This window comes from Leuresthes tenuis, unplaced genomic scaffold (genome assembly GCF_036924035.1).
Source record: "Leuresthes tenuis unplaced genomic scaffold, fLeuTen1.0.hap1 SCAF_14, whole genome shotgun sequence".
NCBI classification, from domain to species: domain Eukaryota; kingdom Metazoa; phylum Chordata; class Actinopteri; order Atheriniformes; family Atherinopsidae; genus Leuresthes; species Leuresthes tenuis.
In genome coordinates this window covers 2,006,421-2,030,886 of record NW_027325368.1, presented here as the reverse complement: position 1 = coordinate 2,030,886, position 24,466 = coordinate 2,006,421, and the positions used below count along the sequence as shown (strand labels likewise).

The 24,466-nt window shown below is 44.3% G+C and overlaps 2 protein-coding genes across 2 annotated transcripts; one reads left to right on the top strand and one right to left on the bottom strand.

The window, feature by feature from the left end:
- The first annotated feature begins 8,773 nt into the window (after nucleotides 1-8,773).
- On the top strand, nucleotides 8,774-11,421 carry LOC140268545 (immunoglobulin lambda-1 light chain-like). Its single transcript, XM_072363458.1, has 3 exons — nucleotides 8,774-9,168; nucleotides 10,333-10,641; nucleotides 10,766-11,421. Exons 1-3 carry the CDS (start codon nucleotides 9,030-9,032, stop codon nucleotides 11,032-11,034), a joined length of 717 nt encoding a protein of 238 aa, XP_072219559.1. The 5' UTR covers nucleotides 8,774-9,029; the 3' UTR covers nucleotides 11,035-11,421.
- A 2,952-nt stretch (nucleotides 11,422-14,373) lies between these two features.
- LOC140268546 (immunoglobulin lambda-like polypeptide 5) lies at nucleotides 14,374-17,785 on the bottom strand. The gene is made up of 4 exons (XM_072363459.1): nucleotides 17,393-17,785; nucleotides 15,184-15,492; nucleotides 14,977-15,051; nucleotides 14,374-14,638 (listed from the first exon to the last, which is right to left on the bottom strand). The coding sequence occupies exons 1-4, from the start codon at nucleotides 17,523-17,525 to the stop codon at nucleotides 14,490-14,492; spliced, it is 666 nt and encodes a 221-aa protein (XP_072219560.1). The 5' UTR covers nucleotides 17,526-17,785; the 3' UTR covers nucleotides 14,374-14,489.
- Between the last annotated feature and the right edge of the window lie 6,681 nt (nucleotides 17,786-24,466).

Genomic DNA, 24,466 nt, shown 5'->3' with positions numbered 1-24,466 from the left:
ATTTCTGAAGAAATTTTGATGGTTGCCAAGCTGCTGAGACATATGAGTTAATGTGCTGAGAGTTGAAGGTCAAATTGAAGGTCAACCATTATATGATCATAATCCAGTCTGAAATATGAGATTCTGGCTTGTTCTGGTGAAATCTGCCTGCTTTAGACACATAAGGCCCGGTTGATCTGTTCAGAATAATGGAAAACATATGAGTGATTTGTGTCATTTGTGTCGTCAGGGGCTGCCATGAAGCTGTTATCACAACTGATGTGTTGAGAGTAATGGAAACATATGAGTTAGTGCGCGCTATCGCGCGCATTTGTCTCATGATCAGCTGGCATGATGTTTAACCATTTTCTGCCCTGCTGCTGACCTGCTGCTGCCCTTCTGCTGCCCTTCTGCTGCCCTGCTGCTGCCCTGCTGCTGACCTGCTGCTGCCCTTCTGCTGCCCTTCTGCTGCCCTGCTCCTGCCCTGCTCCTGCCCTTCTGCTGCCCTGCTGCTGCCCTGCTGCTGACCTGCTGCTGCCCTTCTGCTGCTGCCCTGCTGCTGACCTGCTGCTGCCCTTCTGCTGCCCTGCTCCTACCCTGCTGCTGCCCTTCTGCTGCCCTGCTGCTGCCCTTCTGCTGCCCTGCTCCTACCCTGCTGCTGACCTGCTGCTGCCCTTCTGCTGCCCTGCTCCTGCCCTTCTGCTGCCCTTCTGCTGCCCTGCTCCTGCCCTTCTGCTGCCCTGCTGCTGCCCTGCTGCTGCCCTTCTGCTGCCCTGCTCCTACCCTGCTGCTGACCTGCTGCTGCCCTTCTGCTGCCCTGCTCCTGCCCTTCTGCTGCCCTGCTGCTGCCCTTCTGCTGCCCTGCTGCTGCCCTTCTGCTCCTGCCCTTCTGCTGCCCTTCTGCTGCCCTGCTCCTGCCCTTCTGCTGCCCTGCTGCTGCCCTGCTGCTGCCCTTCTGCTGCCCTGCTCCTACCCTGCTGCTGCCCTTCTGCTGCCCTGCTGCTGCCCTGCTGCTGCCCTTCTTCTGCTATGTTTACTCTGCCCTCATCAGCCATCTTGGCTGCCGTTGTGTCAAAGCTGTATAAGCTATTAACAAGCCCTTTACCACAGTTAAAGCTGAGTCTTTCCTGTCACACACAAACTTTGAATGATGTGTGTGTGACTCTGTATGGCTGAGTTACGAGGCCTCCAATGTCCTCCTTTTAGGCCTTCTCCATTCATTTTCCCATTGACGATTTTCCCGCTTTTTCCCATTTATCCGCTATTCCTTTCGAGTAATGAGAGAGATAAATACAAGCACACTTCTGCCTATCGGCGCGCACGCAGCGATGTGTTTTTTATTTTAGTCGGACCTTCGCTGCGGGAGGGGTAGCGCGCCGAAAAACGTGACGGAAGCGGGAGAATAATAAGTATCCACAATAGTAATATGTGTGCCCTGCCTTTGGCATTGGCACCCATAATTAACATCGTTTTAAACTGTATTTTCTACACTGTTTAACTTCTGGCTTTTGTTGCTCTGTCTCACATGTTCACAAAAGTCATCGAATCATCACCTTTTTACTGGAATTCATTAAATAATGTGTGTTCTGCAGTCAGAGATCACAGCACATAACTGCCATAATGAGGCTTTTTTACAACTCTACAAATTATAAAATGTGTCAAAGATCAAAAGACAGATAATTGTTCTGAACACATCAAACAGTCCAAACTGTGTCCTCAGCTTCTGTCGACAGCGTCAGATTTTTCCAGAATCCTGAATAAATGAGGAAATGTGACGGTCAGCTTGTCCCTGAGGACCCCTTTCCCACTTCCTGTATGTGGTGAATGCAGCACTGTGACAGATCCTCTGATAAGTCTGAGCTGATATCACAGCCGTCACAGCTTTAACATGTCAGCAGCATCTCTCCAACAGAGAAGATCTTTTTGGATGGAACTGATCAGCTGGAGGAAAACAAAATGGCTGCCATGTGAAAAACAGCTGTGGAACATGTTTAAAGTGCTTCTGTCCACACCATCAGATGCCAACACTGTCAGGTTTTCTCTCTAATGGAGCTGACAGATCCTCCTTTAACCTCTTACATGATGCAACATCAGTTTTGCCCTTGGTGAAATATTCCATTGATATTTCATGCTTTCATCTACACACAGATGTAAATACAGCCTGATCTACATTCTTTAACCTTATTCTGTGCACCAGCGTTCCTCAGCTCTGGTCCTCGGGGGTCACTGCCCAGCATGTTTGAGATGTTTCCTTCTCCATCTCACCTGAGGGAGGTACTACCAAGTGAGAGTAACGGTTCAGCGAGCTCTGAGGTTTCAGCGTCATGAAGGCGTCTCTCTTTTAACCTGCTAGATCACCATGGTAACTGAAGCTGAACTGTGTCGGAGCAGTTTTTGTTCAGTTTCAGATTAAATCGGCCATAAAAAGCGACAGACTTTCTGTCAGAGTCTGTGGTTGCAAACAGCAGAGATCTGTGTTTTAATGCAGTTTTTATTGCAGCGGTGCCTGATTTAAAAGCTAAAGTGATTGGATTCATTGCACAAGCTTTACTGATGAAACAGCCAGCAGCTAATGTGACTGTGTCAGCATGGCCTCAGTGAGCTGTAGAAGCTGTGGCTCTGAATTCAAAGTGTCAGAAAGCATCAGGGCTAATGCTGGCTGAGTAGATATCAGTGGGTGTAATCCTGTGAAGCGCCAATTAAGCATTTAGATTTACTGTGGGGAACGTCCCTGGTCCCAGACATATTCAGGTGTTTGAGTGCTGTTTCTTTGTGAAGAATGTGATGCTTTAACTTCTCCAGAATAAATAATCACATCATCAAGAAGCTGTCATCAAAGTTGAAGGTAATTATTTCATTTAGGACATCTAAAATGTGCCATCGATTTCCAGATTCTCAGGAGAAAATACTCATCCAGCTTCAAAATGTGTAATAATTAGGTCATAACAAGAATGTGCCACTAAGCTGATGAAAAAGTTTGCCTTCATCATTATACGAGAGACACTGGCTGAGTTCCATTTAGCTGCTTCAGTTTCAGGGTCTTGATATTTCAGCTGAGAAGTCTAATTGTTGCATGTAAAGAAAAGCCATCTGTCCACTGCAGGGGCTGATGGGAGGTCAGCGGGACACCAGGTTTAGTGGTCTGTAAATGTTGGTAAAATGTTGCAACAGATCAGTGCTGCACCTGCAGAAAAGCAGTATTTCAGTTTGAGTGAGCAGCATCAGAGAGTGGATGTACAGATCTCTGATGATGACTCTACATACAGGCATGAAACAGATGAGCTGAGAACACAAACCACATCAAACTCTGCTGCGTGTCCACAGCAGGGGCTGATGGGAGCTCTGAGGAGCTGTTAGAAAGCACGTGGCCCTGCTCTGATCTCACAGCTCGTCCTTGTTTGGCCTCGGCTGCATCAGAGCGCCACTTCTCCCCAGGTTCACCAGAGGAAACACCACTGCACAAAATGCTTTTCCTCCCAGCTGCTGCTCTGTGCTGTCTGTGTTCAGGTGAGTGTTTCCAGCCAATCAGGAGCCAACAAACTCCACCTGGAACAAACACTGTCACACTGACCTTCATCTGTCTGACTGTGTCTCCACAGCGCTGGTTGCCATGGCAGCAGAGCTGATTCAGGACCAGTTAACACTGACCAGGAGAGCTGGTCAAAGTGTCTCCTTCAGCTGTGAACGAACTGACCAGTGTGATTATGATGGTTATGTATTCTGGTACCAGAAGAAAGAAACAGAAACATTCAGACTGATTCTTCATATTGAAAGGTCAAATGGTAACATAGATTCCCGTTACAATCATCCTCAGAAAAATGATTTCTCGGCTGTGAATAAACAGAACGGCTGTGAGTTGAAGACACGGAAAGTTAAATCCGATCATTCAGCCACCTACTACTGCAGCTGTTATAAGATAGTCTCCACAGTGAGAAATGATCCCTGCAGCCTGTACAAAAACCTTCAGATGAACAGATGTCAAACAGTGTTTGTGACATGAAGAGAGCAGTAAACCACAGCCCAGGTTCACATATTTCACCTCCATCTCAGACAGAGTCACAAACATACTGAGCTGAGGGAGTTTCTTCTTTACTGCTGTCTTTATTTATTTAAACTTTTATTCAACTTTTTCTTCTTATTCAGAGAAATTTTCTGAAGGTTCAAAGATAAAAACTGAAGATTTCAGAGATTTGTAGTGGAAAATTATCCGAATGAAACTTCAACACAGCAGAAATAAAAGCAGGACATTTTAAAGACATTTATTTAATCCTGAATGTTTTCATTTAGAGCGATTCTTTATGTTTAAAAAAATAGTGGTTATGTTGAGAACAGTGTGAGAAGAGAGGGGGCGGAGCTTTCAACTAATCCCCATCAGGTGGTGAGTTGGCTCCACTGGTGGGGGAGGATATCGATGAGACCTTGGAGGCCCAACGTTTTGTGAGGGTCTGCTGTGGGCGTCTGGCCAGAACATCTGGCGGAATACCCTGTCAAAAGGAGCTTTAACTCCCAACTCTGGCAGAACTTCAACTATTTCGCAGGGGAGGTGGGGGACATTGAGTCCTCATGAGATAAGTTCCGTACCCCAATAGTTGAGGTGGCTGACCGGAGCTGTTCCCGTAAGGTGGTCGGTGTCTATCGTGGCGGCAACCCCCGAACCCGCTGGTGGACACCAGTGATGAAGGAAGCCGGCAAGTTGACGAAGGAATCCTATCGGGCCTTTTTTGCAAGTGGGACTCTGGAAGAAGCTGATGGGTACCGACGGGCCAAGCGGCACAAATTTTGCGTTGCTGACTTTGTGAGTCAATACTTTGAGGAGCTTTCCGATGAGGAAGCAGAGTCGGGGAGCTCAGATGTGGGGCCTCCCATTTCTGGGGCTGAGGTTGCCGAGGTGGTCAAGAAGCTCCTCGGTGGAAAGTCCCGGAGGGTAGATGAGATCCGTCCGGAGTTCCTCAAGGCTCTGGATGTTGTAGGGCTGTCTTGGTTGACAAGCCTCTGCAACATTGCGTGGACAGCGGGGACAGTGCCTCTGGACCGGCAGATCGGGGTGTACGATCGCCTAATTTAAAAGGGGGACCGGAGGGTGTGTTGCAACTACAAGGGTAATCACACTCCTCAACCTCCCTGGTAAGGTCTTTTGGGGGGTACTAGAGGAACAGTGTGGATTTTGTCCTGGCCATGGAAAAGTGGACCAGCTCTACACCCTCAGCAGTCTCGTGGAGAGTGCATGGGAGTTCGTCCAACCAGTCTACATGTGTTTTGTGGACTAGGAGAAGGCGTTCCACCGTGTCTTGGGGAGTCCTGTTGGGGGTGTTCCGGGAGCCTCGAGAGGAGAGGAGAGGAGCCAGATGTGGCGCTCAGGCATCTGGTTAGGATGCCTCCTGGACACCTCCCTGATGAGGTGTTCTGGGCACATCCCATTGGGAGGAGACCCCGAGGAAAACCCAGGACACGTTGGAAAGAATATGTCTCTCGGTTGACTTGGGGACATCTTGGGGTCCCCCCGGACACCTACGGACTGGGAACCCCCCGTGCACTTTTGGTCACCGTTATCTTTTCTCAACACCAGGTGGCGTTTAAGTTGAGCGAGTGTTCACTTTCGGCCACCCGTGCCATTAGAAAAGTGTGCCAAATTGGATCATCCGCTAAAATGAGACCAATTCTGCAAATTTTTTTCAATGACGAAAGTGTGCCAAAGTGGATCATTCGTTTATATGCTGCAATTTCAGACACTTAAAAATGTCAGAAAAGTGGCCCATTCTTTTAACGGTTGAAAAGTGTGCCATATTTACTTATTTCAGTTTGTTGAACTTTCATCAGTTAAAAGTGCCCCATTTTTACTTGCTTCACTTCGGGGAACTTTCATCAGTTAAAAGTGCCCCATTTTTACTTGCTTCACTATAGGGAACTTTAATCAGTTAAAAGTGCCCCATTTTTACTTGCTTCACTTTGGGGAACTTTCATCACTTAAAAGTGCCCCATATTTACTTATTTCAGTTTGTTGAACTTTCATCAGTTAAAAGTGCCCCATATTTACTGGCTTCACATTGGGGAACTTTCATCAATTAAAAGTGCCCCATTTTTACTTGCTTCACTATGGGGAACTTTCATCAGTTAAAAGTGCCCCATATTTACTTGCTTCACTATGGGGAACTTTCATCAGTTACAAGTGCCCCATATTTACTTGGTTCACTTCGGGGAACTTTCATCAGTTAAAAGTGCCCCATATTTACTTGCTTCACTTTGGGGAACTTTCATCAGTTAAAAGTGCCCCATATTTACTTGCTTCACTATGGGGAACTTTCATCAGTTACAAGTGCCCCATATTTACTTGGTTCACTTTTGGGAACTTTCATCAGTTGAAAGTGCCCCATTTTTACTTGCTTCACTTTGGGGAACTTTCATCAGTTAAAAGTGCCCCATATTTACTTGCTTCACTATGGGGAACTTTCATCAGTTACAAGTGCCCCATATTTACTTGGTTCACTTCGGGGAACTTTCATCAGTTAAAAGTGCCCCATATTTACTTGCTTCACCCGATGGAGCTCCGGTTCCCATCCAATGCTTCTCCCCACCTCCAGGAGCAAGGCTCCAATTTGGTTCAGTTTTCCCTGAAGAAAAGTATCCCAAATTCTAACTACTTTCCTCCTCTCAGCCACCCCTCATCCACCATCTCTACCAACCTCTAGGAGCCAGGCTCCAATTTGATCCAAGGTCCCCCCGCAAAAAGTGCCCGAAAATCAGCCGTCTGGCCACCAGCCGTCGCCCTCATCCACCGCCTCAACCGACCTCCAGGAGCCGGGCTCCAATTTGGCACACTTTTTCCTGGAGAAAAGTGTCCCAAATTTGACCGGCTTACCACCCCACAGTCGTCGCAACTGACCCCCAGGAGCCAGGCCCCAGCTTGGTCCAATTTCCCCCCTGAGAAAAGTGCCCCAAAGTCGGCCGTGTGGCCGTCAGCAACCACCCTCATCCACTGGCTCTCCCAACCTCCAGAAACCAGGCTCCAATTTGGTCCAATCCAATTTGGCGCACTTTTCCACCAAGAAAAGTGTTCCAAATTCGGCCGGCTCCTCAGTGAATAACACGGTCCAGACTTCTAAATGACTTCTTTTCCCTAACCTCAAACCCTATTCAAGGGCTCAATCCCTCAAACAGAAAAACCTTCTTTCCAACCAAGTGGTCAGAGTGGGGGTGACTGTATCAGTTTTACCCATTACAGATGGATGAAAGGAGCCCATTTTTACGTATTTAAATTTGGGCCACTTTAAGCAGTAAAAAGTGCCCCATATTTACTTGCTTCAGTTTGTTGGATAGGATCCCTGGCCTGGAACACCCAGCCACACTTAAGCACTCCTCCTCGGGCACATTTAAATTTAGTATGTCAGGGGGCCTGGAGCCTGTTTTTGTTACAAAGTACCATGAAGTACAAGGTGGCTCTGACGGGACTATGTGCCCAAGGTAAATATGGGGCACTTTTATTTAATGAAAGTTCCCCAAACTGAAGCAAGTAAATATGGCACACTTTCTATTCGTGAAAAGGTTTGAAAATGCAGCATGTAAACAAAAGGTTCACTTTGGCACACTTTTGTCATTGAAAAAGTGTGCCAAATTGGACTCATTTTAGCAGATGGTCCAATTTGGCACACTTCTCTGATGGCACCGGTGTTCGAAAGTGAATACTCGCTCAACTTAAACGCCACCTGATGTTGATAAAAGATAAAGGTGGCCCAAAGTGCACAGGGGGCTCCCATTCCCTAGGTGTCCTAAGAGATTAAACCCACCTCAGGCTAGATGGAACCTGTTCTTTAACCGTCTTTCATCTCTCCTACAGACCAAGTTCCCATGATCTCAGACCAGATGCTTTCTCTTTGTTATTTGACCAGTGTGCAGCTACTAGAGCTCCTTCGGCCCATGATTCCAGAATTTTATATGGTGGCTTGGGAGACTGCATCCCGGGTTAAACAGGCTCTTGTTGGGGTTCAAATCCCGGAAGCCTGTCCTCCGCACAGACTGTTCGTTCCCCCCGATCTTCGAGGCCAGGTTATTCATAGGTCTTCTGCATCCTCTTCCCATACCCACTAGACCCTGGGCTGACATTTCCTTGGACTTTGTTACCGTCCTCCCTTCATCTGATGGTAGTACCACTATTCTCACCCTTGTAGTAGTATTGTCCCTGATCAGGGTACCCAGTTCGTCTCCCGGTTCTGGACAGCCTTCTGCTCACTGATTGGCGCCCAAGTGAACCTATCGTCGGGGTATCATCCACAACGGCCAAATGGAGAGACTTAACCAGGAACTGGAGACAGGTTTTGGGCAGCCAGGTTGAGGGTTTTGGCTGCACAAAGCCCTAAATCATGGAGTAGACAGCTTATGTGGACTGAATTTTCTCACAACTACCTCCAATGTGCTTCCATGGGGTTTTCTCCCTTCCAGTGTGTCTATGGGTACCAGCCGCCCCTGTTTCCGGACCAAGACAGGGAGGTCAGGGTTCCGTCTGCCTTGGCAATGGTTCGTAGAGACCGAAGGTTCTGGGCTCGTCAAACCCTCCTGAAGAAGTCTGGCCACTACAAGACGGCCGCTGACCGCAGGTTTGCATCTGCTCCTCCTCTCCAGGCGGGACGGAGGGTTTGGCTTTCTACACGAAACCTCAACCTACGTGGAGTGTCACGGAAGCTCGCACCTCGCTTTGTTGGACCGTTCCCCATTTGCTACCCGTGTACCAGATCCTAGAATTAATAAACCGACATTGATTTTCGTTGATTAATACTGCAATACTGGAATACTGAGACTGGTGTCTTGCTGGCGGCCAGCTCCAAATAACATGGATCACTTCCCATTTTTTGCCTCAGTGCCTGTCAGACATATTGAAAAGTTGAGCCAGAATCTGAGCCCCTGTTGTAGCTGCTTTCTGTTGCTGCTGCAGAGGAGCTTACATGCACATCCAGAGCAAAATGAAGAACATTTCAGAATAACACGCGGCTAAAAGAAGAGACCAGAACAGACAGTCATGTTGATCTGAACATGAGAGAAACACATCATGGAGCTGAAATATGATCCTGCTTCATCATTTGGGCTGTTCAGCTCAGCTGACACATTCAACAGCAGATAGGTTTTTGTATCAGTCTCAATCACTGTGTGAAGGATACGGCTACCCCATCTTTGGCTCTGGGACTAAACTGTATGTAACAGGTAAGAACAAACATTTCTTTTCCTTCAGTTGTTTTATTGTAGAAGTTAAAATGTGTTTAAAGTCAGTTTCTGCTGCTTCAGGCTTTAAATGTTAGTTTTTTCATCATTAGTAGAGAATTCATCATGCAGCCATTGTTCCAGAAGAAAAGCTCAATCATTGCTGAAAACATGCTGAAATCTCACTGAACAACTAAACTTATTCTTTATTTCTGCAAATATTAGTGATGTTCCAAAGATTTAGGATCTGATCATCTCACTGATTCTGTCACATCTGTTGTTTTTGGAAGAAAAGATATTTGATGTTTTTCATAATTCAGGTTTCATAATAACGGCTCAAACTCACTTCGTTTTCTGTCATATCTTTTGTTCAAAAAGAGATTTAAGCAGAAAATAATTAGATATTTACTCTCAATCATCATTTAAAGATATTTTAATTTGAAATAAGATGAAGACGATAATTATCAATCATTAAAAATAATTAGAAGTAATTTTTATCCTGTGAGTTAAATCTTTATTTCTAAAAAATGTTAAATTGAAGTAAAAGAGAATAAAACCTGAAGATGAATTTACAGATCAGATTCAGACAGTTTATGCTCATACTTTGAAGGTAAATTTAGATATTTTTAACATGTTTAATCATCACAGTGATTCTCTAAATTCATAAATGAGTGAAAAGCTGTAAAAATAAAGTAAAACATGATGAATAATATCACGTAAAACTCTTCTGAGTGGAAGTGATGCTCACAGTTTCAGGTTAAAGTGAAATCTAACATATACAGCAGCTCCTAATGTTCTGTATCTGACATGTCTGATAGAAATATAACCAGAAAGATGTGAAAAGATCCATTTGGAAAGTATTTGGAAATAAATACATGTAGGATCCACATATTGTATTTGAATGTAAAATGATAGAATCATTAATGTTGTTGTATTTTATTCTGCAGTAAATGAAATTAGTGGCTGAAACGGGACATATGTGTTCACTTCATGGTGTTTGTGTCAGAGAGAAAGTTTGAATTCTCCAGAAAAATCACTGACATGATGTGCTGTTCTTTTATTGATTAAAAGACTGAAATATCAGACTGAATGCAGCGCAGTGCTGGAAGCTGCTGCTGACTGTGTGAATGTGTGTGTGTGCTGCTTGTTGCTGCTGTCAAACTTCAGATGAGCAGGTAGTGAAGCCCGTGGTGAGCGTGTGTCCGATAGCATCCAGAGTCCACCTGGAGGGGAAGAGCTCCCTGCTGTGTCTGGCCTCAGACATGTTTCCTCCTCTGGTCCAGTTCTCCTGGAAAAGACAGAAGAAGAACGGTGGTCTGGAGGAGCTGCCCCCTGCTGAGGGATGGCAAACTAACTTCAAACGGTCGGGACGCTCCGCCGCCATCAGAGCGGTTGATAGCGATTCTCTGCACACGTATAAATACAGCTGCTACGTGGAGCACGAGGGGGGCACAGTGGAGGCCCAAACACAGCAAGGTAATGAAGGCTTGGTGACTGTGTTCAGCAGTGATTCAGCTTCATGTGGAGACGCTGTCAAAGAGAGCAGAGGAGCAGAGGACTGACATTTCTCACTGCAGCTCCAAACATTTTTCTCTTTCAGAGGTTCCTGCTACTCCACCACCAACAGCAGCACCTCCGACACATCTGCCAGAAGAAACATCTGCAGCAGCTGATACAGCAGCAACCTCAGTTCCTCCTCAACAGCCTGTGAAGCTGTCAGTGTCCTTCCAGTCTGAGTGCAGGGTGAAGCTGCTGTGCCTGCTGTACACGGTGCTGATAGTGAAGAGTCTGGTGTACTGCTGTGGACTCTCTCTGCTGATGATCCTCAGAAACAAGGGACCGTCCACCAGCTGCACACATGCTGACTGACTGTTTTCTGCTCGCTGCTGTCATTTAACCCAGAATAAGACTGAAGATAACCGTCTTAGTGTCTAAAGCCTGAGCCTCAGCCTCCAAACACACTTTCAGAGCTGCACACAGTCAACACGAGCGGCTGTTCAGCTGTTTTTTATGAACAAACTGCTCTGATGAGGCTTTATAGCTCAGAGGAATCATCAGGCATTAAAACACATTTCATGATTGTACTGAAAATAACAGCAGCGTCCTCCTTTCATCCACTTTTCATTGATAGTACATCTCATTGCACAGAAATAATGCATGTTTTTGATGCCTGATGCTCAAAGTGTTCAGTTTAAGGCTTTAAGATGCTGATTAACAGCTCTCACACCAGCCTGTGGTTTTCTACTGTCATTCATATCTATTTTCTTTTTATTCTTTTACTGATTTTCTTCTAGTTTTTGTTGTGAAGTGAATATTTTCTTAGTTTCAGGAGGATCATCTTTGATCGTTTATTCCTTTTACAGGACGTCCTGTTTGAAGACTTTTATATTTTTCCTTCACTTCAACAGAAAAGAAACAATCTAAAACATTGAGTTGGATCTGGACATGTTCATATATAACAGCGTAAGATCATTAAAAATACTGGATTTATTTTTTGGAATGAACATGAGTGAAATTATTTGCAGTTTAACTAGAAAAATAAAGATAAAACATGTTGAACCAAAGCAGAAATATTTCATTTTAATGATGTTTTTCACAGTTAGTTTAACTTGCTGCAGTTTCTGGATGTTTTGCTATAAAATGTTTTAATAAAATATTAATAGAGACATAACTGCTGCTGGAATTCTTGAAAGTTACAGAAACCGACCGATGATCAGATCTTGTGTCGGTTTTTATCTGACCAGGTGATTTAGGGGGGAAATGATCAGACTGTGGTGTGGATGAAACTCCCTCCTCAGGCCACATTCATCAGTCCACTTCTGCGGCTGCTTCTAAAGAGTGAGACTTACGCAGAAAACAGACTCAGACGACATGTCGGCGGCGCTTCGAGCTCAGAGGCAGAAAACATCGAGACCTCAAACACACCACAGAGCAGTGAAACGGGCCGCGTTCAGCCCAGAGAAGCTAAAGTGAATGAATATGTATTAATTAATTAATTGTAATAACACAAAGACACTCGACCAGAGACACCCCCCCACCCCCGAAGGTCATATTAAAGCCAGCAGATCAAAGATGCACAGAGTTATGGGAAATATGTGAATAGAGTTAGACAAGAAGTGTGCAGGCATCATTTATCTGTTCATTTATCTTCCCTTCATCAACCAGGCGGTCGCTGAAGATGTCAAATCTCTTTGTAACAGAGACTCTGTCGAGTTAGAAGCCACAACAACTTAAATATGAAGCTGCAGCAAGAAACATGGACTAAAGAAAACAAGTGTGTGTGAGAAAAGTTTACAGGTCATTATTACTGTTGGCTCGGCTCCGTCTGACTCTGTGTGGGGGGAGTTCACACTTGTGTTCAGCAGCAGATACAAATCAGTTCTCAGAAGACTTCCTGCCTTTCCTGCAGCTGTGTGGGTTTCTGCTCTGCAGCCTCCACACCGTTAGCTGTGGCTTTGCTCTTTAATGACACAATGACAGTTACCGTCTGTGTTCTTCATCTGTGAGAGAAACAGCTCAAACCATCAACTCAGAGCTGAGAAATGAGCCTTGATGGAATAAAAGGAGCAGAAACCTCCTGTTGAACATCTGTTGGTGACCGTCAATAAGACAGAAGGTCAAACTCATCTTCTGCTAAATTTCTCCTCTGTAACAAATGTGAAAAGTGTTAAAGTTGATGCCACCAGAGAGTTTCCAGCTGTTCTAAGAAACAATGCAGCCGCCTGTACTTCTGTTCTGGTTGATCAGAGCAACACAAACCACACTGAGACAGACACACAAACCATGACACAAACAAGTCCTGATGTTCGGCTGCTCTCAGCACAAAAGCAGGACGTCCATGTTGCTTCAGCTCCAGTCTCCTTATTTCAGAGGCTGATAGTTGATTAAAAACCTCCTGCAGAGCCGTCAGAGGAGTCTGTTGGTCTCAGTCAGAGCTGAATTTCTATCCAGTTCACTTCAAACTGCTTTGGCCTCTGTGGACCTGCTCTCCACTGGTTTCCATCGTACTTATCAGACAAAGTATTCAGAGTCCCTGTTGGCAGCTTTAGTTCTTCAGCTGCTCTCACGTTTTGTGGAGTCCCACAGGGCTCAGTCCTGGCTCATGTTCTTTGTCATCTCAGCCCGTGTCTTAGCTTTGTTCCACTGATGACTCTGTTCTACGTCTCCTTACAAGTGAAAATCACAACAATGTGGATTCTCTGCATTCCTGCCATTCAGAACCAGACGGCTTCTTATCTCCTGCAGCTAAACACAGATGAGACTGAAGTCCTTTCTCCTGGACCTGATGGCTGTGCTAACAATGTGGCGCTACACCTTCCACCACAAACAACCAACAAAAAGCACTCAGCTGGAAACTTGGCAGCTGTTTTTGATCAATACCTGAACTTCAAGCAGCACATTAAGGCTCTGCTTCACTCCTGCTGTTTATGGCTGCCCACTCATTCCAGAACTTCATCTCAGATGCTGTTGGTCACTTTGAAATCCTTCATGGTCTGGCTCCACTTTCCATGTCACAGGTCTTAGTTCTGCACCTCCAGCCCTCAGATCAGAGACTCAGCTGTTGTTTCAGGCTCCACAGTTCAGACTTAGAACAAAGGGAACCGGGCTTTTACTGTTTTAGCTCCAAGAACGTGGAACAAACTCTCCGTCAGCATCAGAACAGCTGAGTCAGAGCCAGTTTCAAAGCTTTTAAAAAGCCTCCTGTACAGACCTGGATCTGGAGAATATCTTCTGAGGTCTGTTCTGACGTTTTAATGTTGCTCTCTGTTCTTTCTTTTCTTTAGGAATTCTTTTTGTGATGATCAATATTCTTATTGATCAACCCCACTGAGTAATGAGATATATTGTGACATGAGGGAAAGAATCATGGTGTGATTGAATATTTCAGAACAAACACGGTTTATTTATCTGTTTATTTTGAGCATAAAAAAATGTTTATGAAAGAAAAACTGTGTGTTTGTTCAGTTTATTGTGTTACAGTGAAAAATAACCAACCTGCTTCACTCTGTATGAAATATTATAAAGAAACACAACAGCTGAAAAACACTGAAAATGATCCCATATGGACCAAACTGAAAGCAGGTCAGAGATAAAGAATCAAACTTTCCTTCAGAATTTACACTTCATGACAGCAAATATAAATGTGAACATATGTTTGTAAATTACAATAATAATAATACAATAATTCTGTAAAATCTGCACAAAAAGAGACATTTTAAAGCCAACAACAACACATCCTCAGTAAGGTTTGTGAATACTGATCAAAGTGATGAATGAGATGAATGGATGAGATTTGATGGTGAGAAAAGGCGAGCAGAAAACAGTCAGTCAGCATGTGTGCAGCTGGTGGACGGTCCCTTGTTTCTGAGGATCATCAGCAGAGAGAGTCCACAGCAGTACACCAGACTCTTCACTATCAGCACCGTGTACAGCAGGCACAGCAGCTTCACCCTGCACTCAGACTGGAAGGACACTGACACACACACAGGAACAGGTCATTCTCCTCAGATCATTGATCAAATATAAAGTCCAAATATAAACAGGTTATTATGAGCTGAAGCTGATTGATTGATTTTCTTTTTGCGTCCACTTGGGGGCAGAAGAACTCCACAACAACTAACTAACTGATCTCTGACATATTATGGTCTGTCTGCTGTTTGGCGCTGAGCAGCTAGTGAACAGTGGCTTTATCACAGCTTGTCTGATGAAGATATTCATGAGTGGAACTTTCAGATTGAGTCCCTAAAGCTGTTGTAGCGCCCTCATTGGACAGTGGAGCTGTCCATGCAGAGAGGCAGCAGGTGATCTTACAGTCAGCTTGCTGCAGAGCTGGCAGGTCTGCTGGATCTCTCTCTGGAGGACAGGAGGCTGCTGGAGCTGGAAGCTCTGAAACAGAAAAGGAGTCAAATGTTTGGAGCTGCAGTGAGAAATGTCAGTCCTCTGCTCCTCTGCTCTCTTTGACAGCGTCTCCACATGAAGCTGAATCCCTGCTGAACACAGTCACCAAGCCTTCATTACCTTGCTGTGTTTGGGCCTCCACTGTGCCCCCCTCGTGCTCCACGTAGCAGCTGTATTTATACGAGCTGTTCTCTTGCTGACGGATCAGCAAGATGGCGGCGGTGCGTCCCGACTCTCTGAGCTCCAGCTGCTCTCCCTCAGCAGGGGGCAGCTCCTCCAGACCACCGTTCTTCTTCTGTCTTTTCCAGGAGAACTGGACCAGAGGAGGAAACATGTCTGAGGCCAGACACAGCAGGGAGCTCTTCCCCTCCAGGTGGACTCTGGATGCTGCTGGGTACACGCTCACCACGGGCTTCACTACCTGCTCATCTGAAGTTTGACAGCAGCAACAAGCAGCACACACACACATTCACACAGTCAGCAGCAGCTTCCAGCACTGCACTGCATTCAGTCTGATCCTGGAAACTACATGGACTCTGATCACTAAACTCCTCATCAATACAGCACAAAGTTCACTACATACACTGTATTCAGCTTCATATCAAACACACTCATCACCTCATGTCACCGTGTGGAACAGGTGGACGTGGTTTATTACAATAAAACTGAGTTATTATACAACTTCTTTCATCTTTTATTGCTCTTTGAAATGAAATATGATGTCAGACACTTTAATATCATGTATCTGTGGCCCTGTGATGAACTGGTGACCCATCCAGGGTGTACCCCACCTCTCGCCCAGTGGCAGCTGGGATAGACTCCAGCCCCTCCAACCCTGAATAGGATGGAGCGGCTATAGAAAATGGATGGACGGAAATCTCATTTTCACCAACATTTGCTTTGCTCTAATCACCAGAAAACAGCAAATCAGATTTTTTCAATGATTTTTCAGCCGGTTTAAACTTTTCTAAATAAAGACAAATACAACAAAGAGTTCATGAGTGTAAAAGTTTCCGTAGATTTATAACGATCACATCTATGATCAAATTAATGATGATAGAATGATTTAACTTTAAAAGGACATATTTGACACGTGTTACATATTTACATCCAAATACTTTTCTTCTTTTTATTAAACTTATTTCTTAATATTACACTTTTCTTCTTATTTTTCCATTTTGTTCATCAGTCTTGAAACATACAAACAGAAGAGTTTGTGCTTTAATAAGTTGCCTCATATTGTCTGTCAAAATTTAACTTTCTGAATAAAATATGCGCAAAATTTCCTTCAAACATGTTTCATCTTCAGTTATTTTCTCTTCTTTTTTTTGAGCTGATTTTCCAGAACAATATTTTGTCTGAAAAAGATAAACATCTGAGCGTGTAATTGTCTCATGGACTTATTTTTAGTTAGAATTGATTTAAAATACAGAAGCACACAGATATAAAATTAATATTTAACATCAAATCTCCTGTAATAAAGATCAAGCAACAGAATCACTGAGATGATCAATAACTAAATATCTGTGACATCACTAACAGTTAAGTTCAGTTGTTCCGTGAGATTTAAACAAATAAAACTGAACTGTACAAACAGGTCAAACTTTAATCCCAAATGTGATATAAAACATGTAGAACTTTAATTGTAGCGTTCTGCTTTAATGTTAAAGTCAAATATGGGCTTTAAGTCAGACTTCATATTTGCCTCCAACTACTTTGTAAAACAGATTTTCTCCTTTACTATTTAGATTTATATCAGAAAGGCAAAATAAAACGAAGTGAGTTTGAGCCGTTATACGTCCACCAATGTTTTCTATGAAGATTAATTAACAGCTGTTTACTCCACTTCTATTGTTGATCATTTTTCATCCACTTTTAACCTTCTATTTAACTTCATGTACGGATATATCTAAAAAATAAGAAGAACTAATGGAACATTTCAAAATCATTCATTAATTATCTTCTAGTGATTTGACATGAAAATATTTCTCAGAAACATTTTCAAACTCGTGCTGAATTATGAAAAACATCAAATATCTTTTCTTCCAAAAACAACAGATGTGACAGAATCAGTGAGATGATCAGATCCTAAATCTTTGGAACATCACTAATAATTGCAGAAATAAAGAATAAGTTTAGTTGTTCAGTGAGATTTCAACATGTTTTCAGCAATGATTGAGCTTTTCTTCTGGAACAATGGCTGCATGATGAATTCTCTACTAATGATGAAAAAACTAACATGTAAAGCCTGAAGCAGCAGAAACTGACTTTAAACACATTTTAACTTCTACAATAAAACAACTGAAGGAAAAGAAATGTTTGTTCTTACCTGTTACATACAGTTTAGTTCCAGAGCCAAAGATGCATCCTCCTCCACACAGTGATTGAGACTGATACAAAAACCTGTCTGCTGTTGAATGTGTCAGCTGAGCTGAACAGCCCAAATGATGAAGCAGTATCATATTTCAGCTCCATGATGTGTTTCTCTCATGTTCAGATCAACATGACTGTCTGTTCTGGTCTCTTCTTTTAGCCGCGTGTTATTCTGAAATGTTCTTCATTTTGCTCTGGATGTGCATGTAAGCTCCTCTGCAGCAGCAACAGAAAGCAGCTACAACAGGGGCTCAGATTCTGGCTCAACTTTTCAATATGTCTGACAGGCACTGAGGCAAAAAATGGGAAGTGATCCATGTTATTTGGAGCTGGCCGCCAGCAGGACACCAGCAGCAGGGAAAAGAAGTCAGACAGAAGGTATTCCAAAATCAATGTCAGTTTATTAATTCCAGGGTCTGGTACATGGGTAGGAAATGGGGAACGGTCCAACAAAGCGAGGTGCGAGCTTCCGTGACACTCCACGTTGGTTGAGGTTTCGTGTAGAAAGCCAAACCCTCCGTCCCACCTGGAGAGGAGGAGCAGATGCAAACCTGCGGTCAGCAGCCATCTTGTAGTGGCCAGACTTCTTCAGGAGGGTTTGACGAGCCCAGAACCTTCGGTCTCTACGAACCATTGCCAAGGCAGACGGAACCCTGACCCCCCTCTCTAGGTCCGGAAACAGGGGCGGCTAGTACCCATAGACACACTGGAAGGGAGAAAACCCAGTGGAAGCACATTGGAAATAGCAAATTCAGTCCACATAAGCTGTCTACTCCATGATTTAGGGCTTTGCGCAGCCAAAACCCTCAACCTGGCTGCCCAAAACCTGTCTCCAGTTCCTGGTTAAGTCTCTCCATCTGGCCGTTGTGGATGATACCCCGACGATAGGTTCACTTGGGCGCCAATCAGCGAGCAGAAGGTTGTCCAGAACCGGGAGACAAACTGGGGACCCCGATCAAGGACAATACTTCTAGGAAAACCATGAAACTTGACCACGTGATTAAGCAAGGCCTCAGCAGTCTCTTTAGCAGAAGGTAACTTTGGCAAAGGAACAAAGTGAACCATCTTCGAGAAGCGGTCAACAAGGGTGAGAATTGTGGTTCTACCGTCAGATGAAGGGAGGACGGTAACAAAGTCCAAGGAAATGTCAGCCCAGGGTCTAGTGGGTATGGGAAGAGGATGCAGAAGACCTATGAATAACCTGGCCTCCAAGATCGGGGGGAACGAACAGTCTGTGCGGAGGACAGGCTTCTGGGATTTGAACCCCAACAAGAGCCTGTTTAACCCGGGATGTAATCTCACAGGACGTGAGTTTAATCTCTTAGGACACCTAGGGAATGGGAGCCCCCTGTGCACTTTGGGCCACCTTTATCTTTTATCAACATCAGGTTGCGTTTAAGTTGAGCGAGTATTCACTTTCGAACTCCGGTGCCATCAGAGAAATGTGCCAAGTTGGACCATCCGCTAAAATGAAAAAAGTGAGTTGAGATCTTTGCATGCTGCATTTTCGAACCTTTTAACAAATAGAAAGTGTGCCATATTTACTTGCTTCACTTTTAGTCGGTGAAGGGAGCCCCATAGTAAATTAATTTTGGAACACTTTTAACTGATGAAAAGTGTGCCATATTTAATCGTTTCACTTTGGGGAACTTTAATCAGTTCAATCAAACATAAAGGGCTGTGAACAATAACAAACATAAACTCACGCTCTCCTGATGAGGCGGATTTAACCAACGTAACGCTTCTCTAACAGAGGTGACTATGAAACATTAACAGCAACCGCTCTTATCCACCGCCTCAACTGACCTCTGGGAGTAAGGCCCCAATTTGGTCCACTTTTCCACCAAAGAAAGTAACCAAAAGTCGGCCGTCTGTCTGCCAGCAGCCGCCCTCATCCACCGTTTCAACCGATCTCCAGGAGCCAGGCTCCAATTGGGAGAAAAGTCTCCCAAACTGCCCCAGGGCAGTTAATGTTACCATCCATTTCAAATAACTGGAGCCTTCATCTGATCTAATGGGAAGGAGGATTTAAGGAGAAGAAACAGCCACAGTCAGCATTAAAAGTGCTCCTGTTAAGATAATCAGAGGATAATATTAAAGATAAAACACACAAACAGGACTGAAGAAACTTGTTGAAACCTAAAGAAAAATCAATACCTTGTCAGTTTCCATTGAGTCAGAGGAGAGTTTCATCTCATGGCTGCAGTCATTCCAGGGCTTCACTCCACATCAGAACACACATGGAAGATGGGAAGCTATAACCAGGTCAGAACAAGCATGTCAGTGATATGTGGGAGATGTTACAGCACAAATAAAAGAGGATTTTAAAGCTGTCCTAATGTTACAGGCTGACACAGCGTATTTTCTGGCTGCCTTTATGGCAACACATGACACTGGATTGAGAACATCTCCGTCCAGACTGTTCTCATTTGTGGTTCCACGATGGTGGAAGGAGCTACCAAGTGCTATCAGAGCAGGGGCGTCCCTCTCTACCTTCAAGAAGCTGTTGAAGACTCATCTCTCAGAGAACACCTCCTCTCCTAACACCTGAACACACCTCACCTGCTCTCACCTGCACTTCTGTACTTGTTCTACTTCTACTCTGTCATTTAGACAGATTTCTGTGGCTGTAACACTCAGTGTATAGACCAGGGTTTCTGACTGCACTGGGATGCTGTTTCCTCACCTGTGAGTCACTTTGGATCAAAGCATCTGCTGAGTGACTAAATGGAAAAGACATTAATGTCCATGATGACTGTACAGAAACACTCCAACAGAACTGTGTATATGAGCTATCTTTGTAGAAACTGGATGTTTGAGGCTGTTAGTCTCTGTTGTTTCCCAGATATTTACCACATAGCTGGCTGTGAAAGCTGCCTTATACTTAACATGTAGAGATATAAAACGTGACATGAAATCACTTAAAGATGATTGTTATTTCAGCGTCAGGGGAAGAAAATCCACTGACTTGACCAAATGATGCTATAAGCACATCATGAACTTGTGTAAATGCTGTGAGCTTTTTGACCACCTGGGCAACCTCAGCCCCAGAAATGGGAGGCCCCACATCTGAGCTCACTGGCCAAAAAGGCCCGGTAGGATTCCTTCGTCAACTTGACGGCTTCCTTCATCACTGGTGTCCACCAGCGGGTTCGGGGGTTGCCGCCACGATAGACACCGACCACCTTACGGGAACAGCTCCGGGCAGCCACCTCAACTACTGGGGTACGGAACTTATCCCATTTAGACTCAATGTCCCCCACCTCCCCTGCGAAATAGTTGAAGCTCTGCCGGAGTTGGGAGTTAAAGCTCCTTTTAACAGGGTATTCCGCCAGACGTGCAGCAGACCCTCACAAAACGTTGGGCCTCCCAGGTCTCATCGATATCCTCCCCGACCAGTGGAGTCAACTCACCACCTGGTTGAGATTAGCTGAAAGCTCCACCCCCCTCTCTTCTCACACTGTTCTCAACATAACCACTATTTTGTAAACATAAAGAATCGCTCTGAATGTTTCTTTCTTCTGGTACCAGTATACATAATCATCATAATCACACGGGTCAGTTCATCCACAGCTGAAGTAGACACTTTGACCAACTCTCCTGGTCAGTGTTAACTGGTCCACAAATGAGAAAAATGATGCTATAAGCACATAAAGAACTTGTGTAAATGCTGTGAGAAACGTGTTGACCATAATGCCCTCACTGTGCACGTGTTCTGTTTCTGAGCTGTAACATGGTACAAAGACTTCACATCAATGTAGGAAGTTTTCCTGCTCCTGTCTCAGTCTCAGTGCACTCTGGATTCATCCTCTGGGAAGCAGAAACATCCACAGGAAACTGATGGAAATCTGTCCAACAAAACCAGCGTCCTGATAAGCTGCTGCTAGAAGGACAAAATCTGAGCTGAGATCAGTCCAAGATCTGGCTTTTAAAATGGAATAAAGTGAAATGATGTGGTGAAATCTGCTGAAAGCTGTTCAACAACAAGTGCTGCTGGAAGTGTTTTCATCAAGAGCTCATTAACATTTTAAAGGAGGAATGGACTTTATTCCAGCAGCAGCTCAAAGCAGGAGATTCATATTTATCTGGACATTTGAATGAAAACATTCAGGATTAAATAAATGTCTTTAAAATGTCCTGCTTTTATTTCTGCTGTATTGAAGTTTCATTTGGATCATTTTCCACTACAAATCTTTGAAATCTTCAGTTTTTATCTTTGAACCTTCAGAAATTTTCTCTGAATAAGAAGAAAAAGTTGAATAAAAGCTGAAATAAATAAAGACAGCAGTAAAGAAGAAACTCCCTCAGCTCAGTATGTTTGTGACTCTGTCTGAGATGGAGGTGAAATATGTGAACCTGGGCTGTGGTTTACTGCTCTCTTCATGTCACAAACACTGTTTGACATCTGTTCATCTGAAGGTTTTTGTACAGGCTGCAGGGATCATTTCTCACTGTGGAAAATCCACTTCACACAGCTGCAGTAGTAGGTGGCTGAATGATCGAGTTTAACTTTCTGTATCTGCAACTCACAGCCGTTCTGTTTATTCACAGCCGAGAAATCATCTTCCTGAGTGTGATTGAAAACTTTTTTAACATCACCATCTTTTTTGTTAATATAAAGAATCACTCTGAATGTTTCTGTTTCTTTCTTCTGGAACCATAATACTTCATCATAATCACACTGGTCAGTTCGTCCACAGCTGAAGGAGACACTTTGACCAACTCTCCTGGTCAGTGTTAACTGGTCCTGAATCAGCTCTGCTGCCATGGCAACCAGCGCTGTGGAGACACAGACAGACAGATGAAGGTCAGTGTGACAGTGTTTGTTCCAGGTGGAGTTTGTTGGCTCCTGATTGGCTGGAAACACTCACCTGAACACAGACAGCACAGAGCAGCAGCTGGGAGGAAAAGCATTTTGTGCAGTGGTGTTTCCTCTGGGGAACCTGGGGAGAAGTGGCGCTCTGATGCAGCCGAGGCCAAACAAGGACGAGCTGTGAGATCAGAGCAGGGCCACGTGCTTTCTAACAGCTCCTCAGAGCTCCCATCAGCCCCTGCGGCCCACAGATAAGACCGCTGCTGCTGACTGACAGCTCAGCTCAAGCTGCTGTGTGGTTTCATGGTCTTGATTTGAATCTGACAGCAGATGAACAAAATGGGGTCACATGATGCAGAAAGACTAGAAAACATTCATGTTCCCACAAACACATTCAGCTTGGTGGTGAATTTAGTAACACACACTGTTATCTGTTGTTGAACAGCTGGGATGAAAATACACAACTACAAATCCACACAGCTCCTCAACTCTGGTTGAACTCTTCAACGTGTTTGACTTCATTCAATAATGGAGCTGAATTTCTGCTGACTTTCATTCCTTTCCCACTCTGTCTTCTGACATGATGGATTTAGTTTGTCATGTTGTTCTTCATCATGTTTCCATCATGCAAACAAAGTGCTGTCAGTGTTCAGCTCTCAAACAGCTCACCTTCAGTTCCACTGACACACTGATGCCTGTGAATTCATTTCAAAGGGACATTTTTATCAGTGCTGCAGTCTGTCCTTCACTCACATGGGTTGTTATGGATCACATGCTGGAACAGGAGATTTCCTCTGACCCACAAACACAACTGCACTGCTGTCACTGTGCTGCTTATTGGGCTGTGAATGTTGTCAGAGCAGCTTTTCAATACCGAGCTGAAGATGTGGCTGTTGTGCTGCTTTTCATTCACAGTCAGTGTCGACAACATGGAAAGTAGAGCTCAGGAGGTGCAGCTGAAGCTTTTGCTTCTTTCATCATTACTTATGGAGATGACACAGTGATGACACTGAAATGCTTTTGTATTCAGAGCTTTTATTGATCCTTTAAGGGTGACAGCTTCATGACACTTTCTCCAGTCTGACCCTCACTTGGAACACAATCAAACATACTGGGACATGTGGGAAAGGATCACAGTGTTCATACTGTACACATCTGAGAACATCCACAGGAAGACACTTTATCATTTACATGTTGGTTCTGGCATTTTAACATCTTCCAAAGCCACATTCTTACTGGAAATGATGTTGTACTCTGTATGCTGACAGCAGAAATAATCCCATTCTGCTTGTAAGCAGCTCTGAATAGAAACAACCATGACTCCACTGTTATTACTGTGTTATGTTGATGCATGAAAACAGCTGAATGATTGTGCTGTAAACACTGAGAACAGCCTGCAGATGTGGCTGTTGTCTTACTTTTGCTTCACAGTCAGTGCAGACAGCATACAAAGCAGCTTCAGAGATAAATGTGGAATCAAACAGAGTTCAGGAGCTGCAGGTTACATCTTCATGTGAAGCCATGAGCTGATTATTTCATTCTTCTTCATATAGATGACTCAGTAAAGATGAAATGACTTTATGGCCTCAATGTTTGCTGTTTCTAAGAAGTTTCTTCAGTCTGACCCGACTTGTAACAGGATCAAATATGTTGGGAGACATTTTTAAAGATGCTCTGAATATAAATAATATTCATAAACTAGAAAATTTCTGAAGAAATTTTGATGGTTGCCAAGCTGCTGAGTTAATGTGCTGAGAGTTTAAGGTCAAATTGAAGGTCAACCATTATATGATCATAATCCAGTCTGAAATATGAGATTCTGGCTTGTTCTGGTGAAATCTGCCTGCTTTAGACACATAAGGCCCGGTTGATCTGTTCAGAATAATGGAAAACATATGAGTGATTTGTGTCATTTGTGTCGTCAGGGGCTGCCATGAAGCTGTTATCACAACTGATGTGTTGAGAGTAATGGAAACATATGAGTTAGTGATCATTTGTCTCATGATCAGCTGGCATGATGTTTAACCATTTTCTGCCCTGCTGCTGACCTGCTGCTGCCCTTCTGCTGCCCTTCTGCTGCCCTGCTCCTGCCCTGCTCCTGCCCTTCTGCTGCCCTGCTGCTGCCCTGCTGCTGACCTGCTGCTGCCCTTCTGCTGCTGCCCTTCTGCTGCCCTGCTCCTACCCTGCTGCTGCCCTTCTGCTGCCCTGCTGCTGCCC

Bases quoted from the DNA above. Each gene is read 5' to 3' on its own strand.
- LOC140268545 (XM_072363458.1), top strand. From the start codon at position 9,030: ATGATCCTGCTTCATCATTTGGGCTGTTCAGCTCAGCTGACACATTCA. The intron at 9,169-10,332 runs GTAAGAACAAAC...GTCAAACTTCAG, and splicing joins GACTAAACTGTATGTAACAG to ATGAGCAGGTAGTGAAGCCC. The intron at 10,642-10,765 runs GTAATGAAGGCT...TTTCTCTTTCAG, and splicing joins GGAGGCCCAAACACAGCAAG to AGGTTCCTGCTACTCCACCA.
- LOC140268546 (XM_072363459.1), bottom strand. From the start codon at position 17,525: ATGATACTGCTTCATCATTTGGGCTGTTCAGCTCAGCTGACACATTCA. The intron at 15,052-15,183 runs GTAATGAAGGCT...TTTCTGTTTCAG, and splicing joins GGAGGCCCAAACACAGCAAG to AGCTTCCAGCTCCAGCAGCC. The intron at 14,639-14,976 runs GTAAGATCACCT...TGTGTGTGTCAG, and splicing joins AGCTCTGCAGCAAGCTGACT to TGTCCTTCCAGTCTGAGTGC.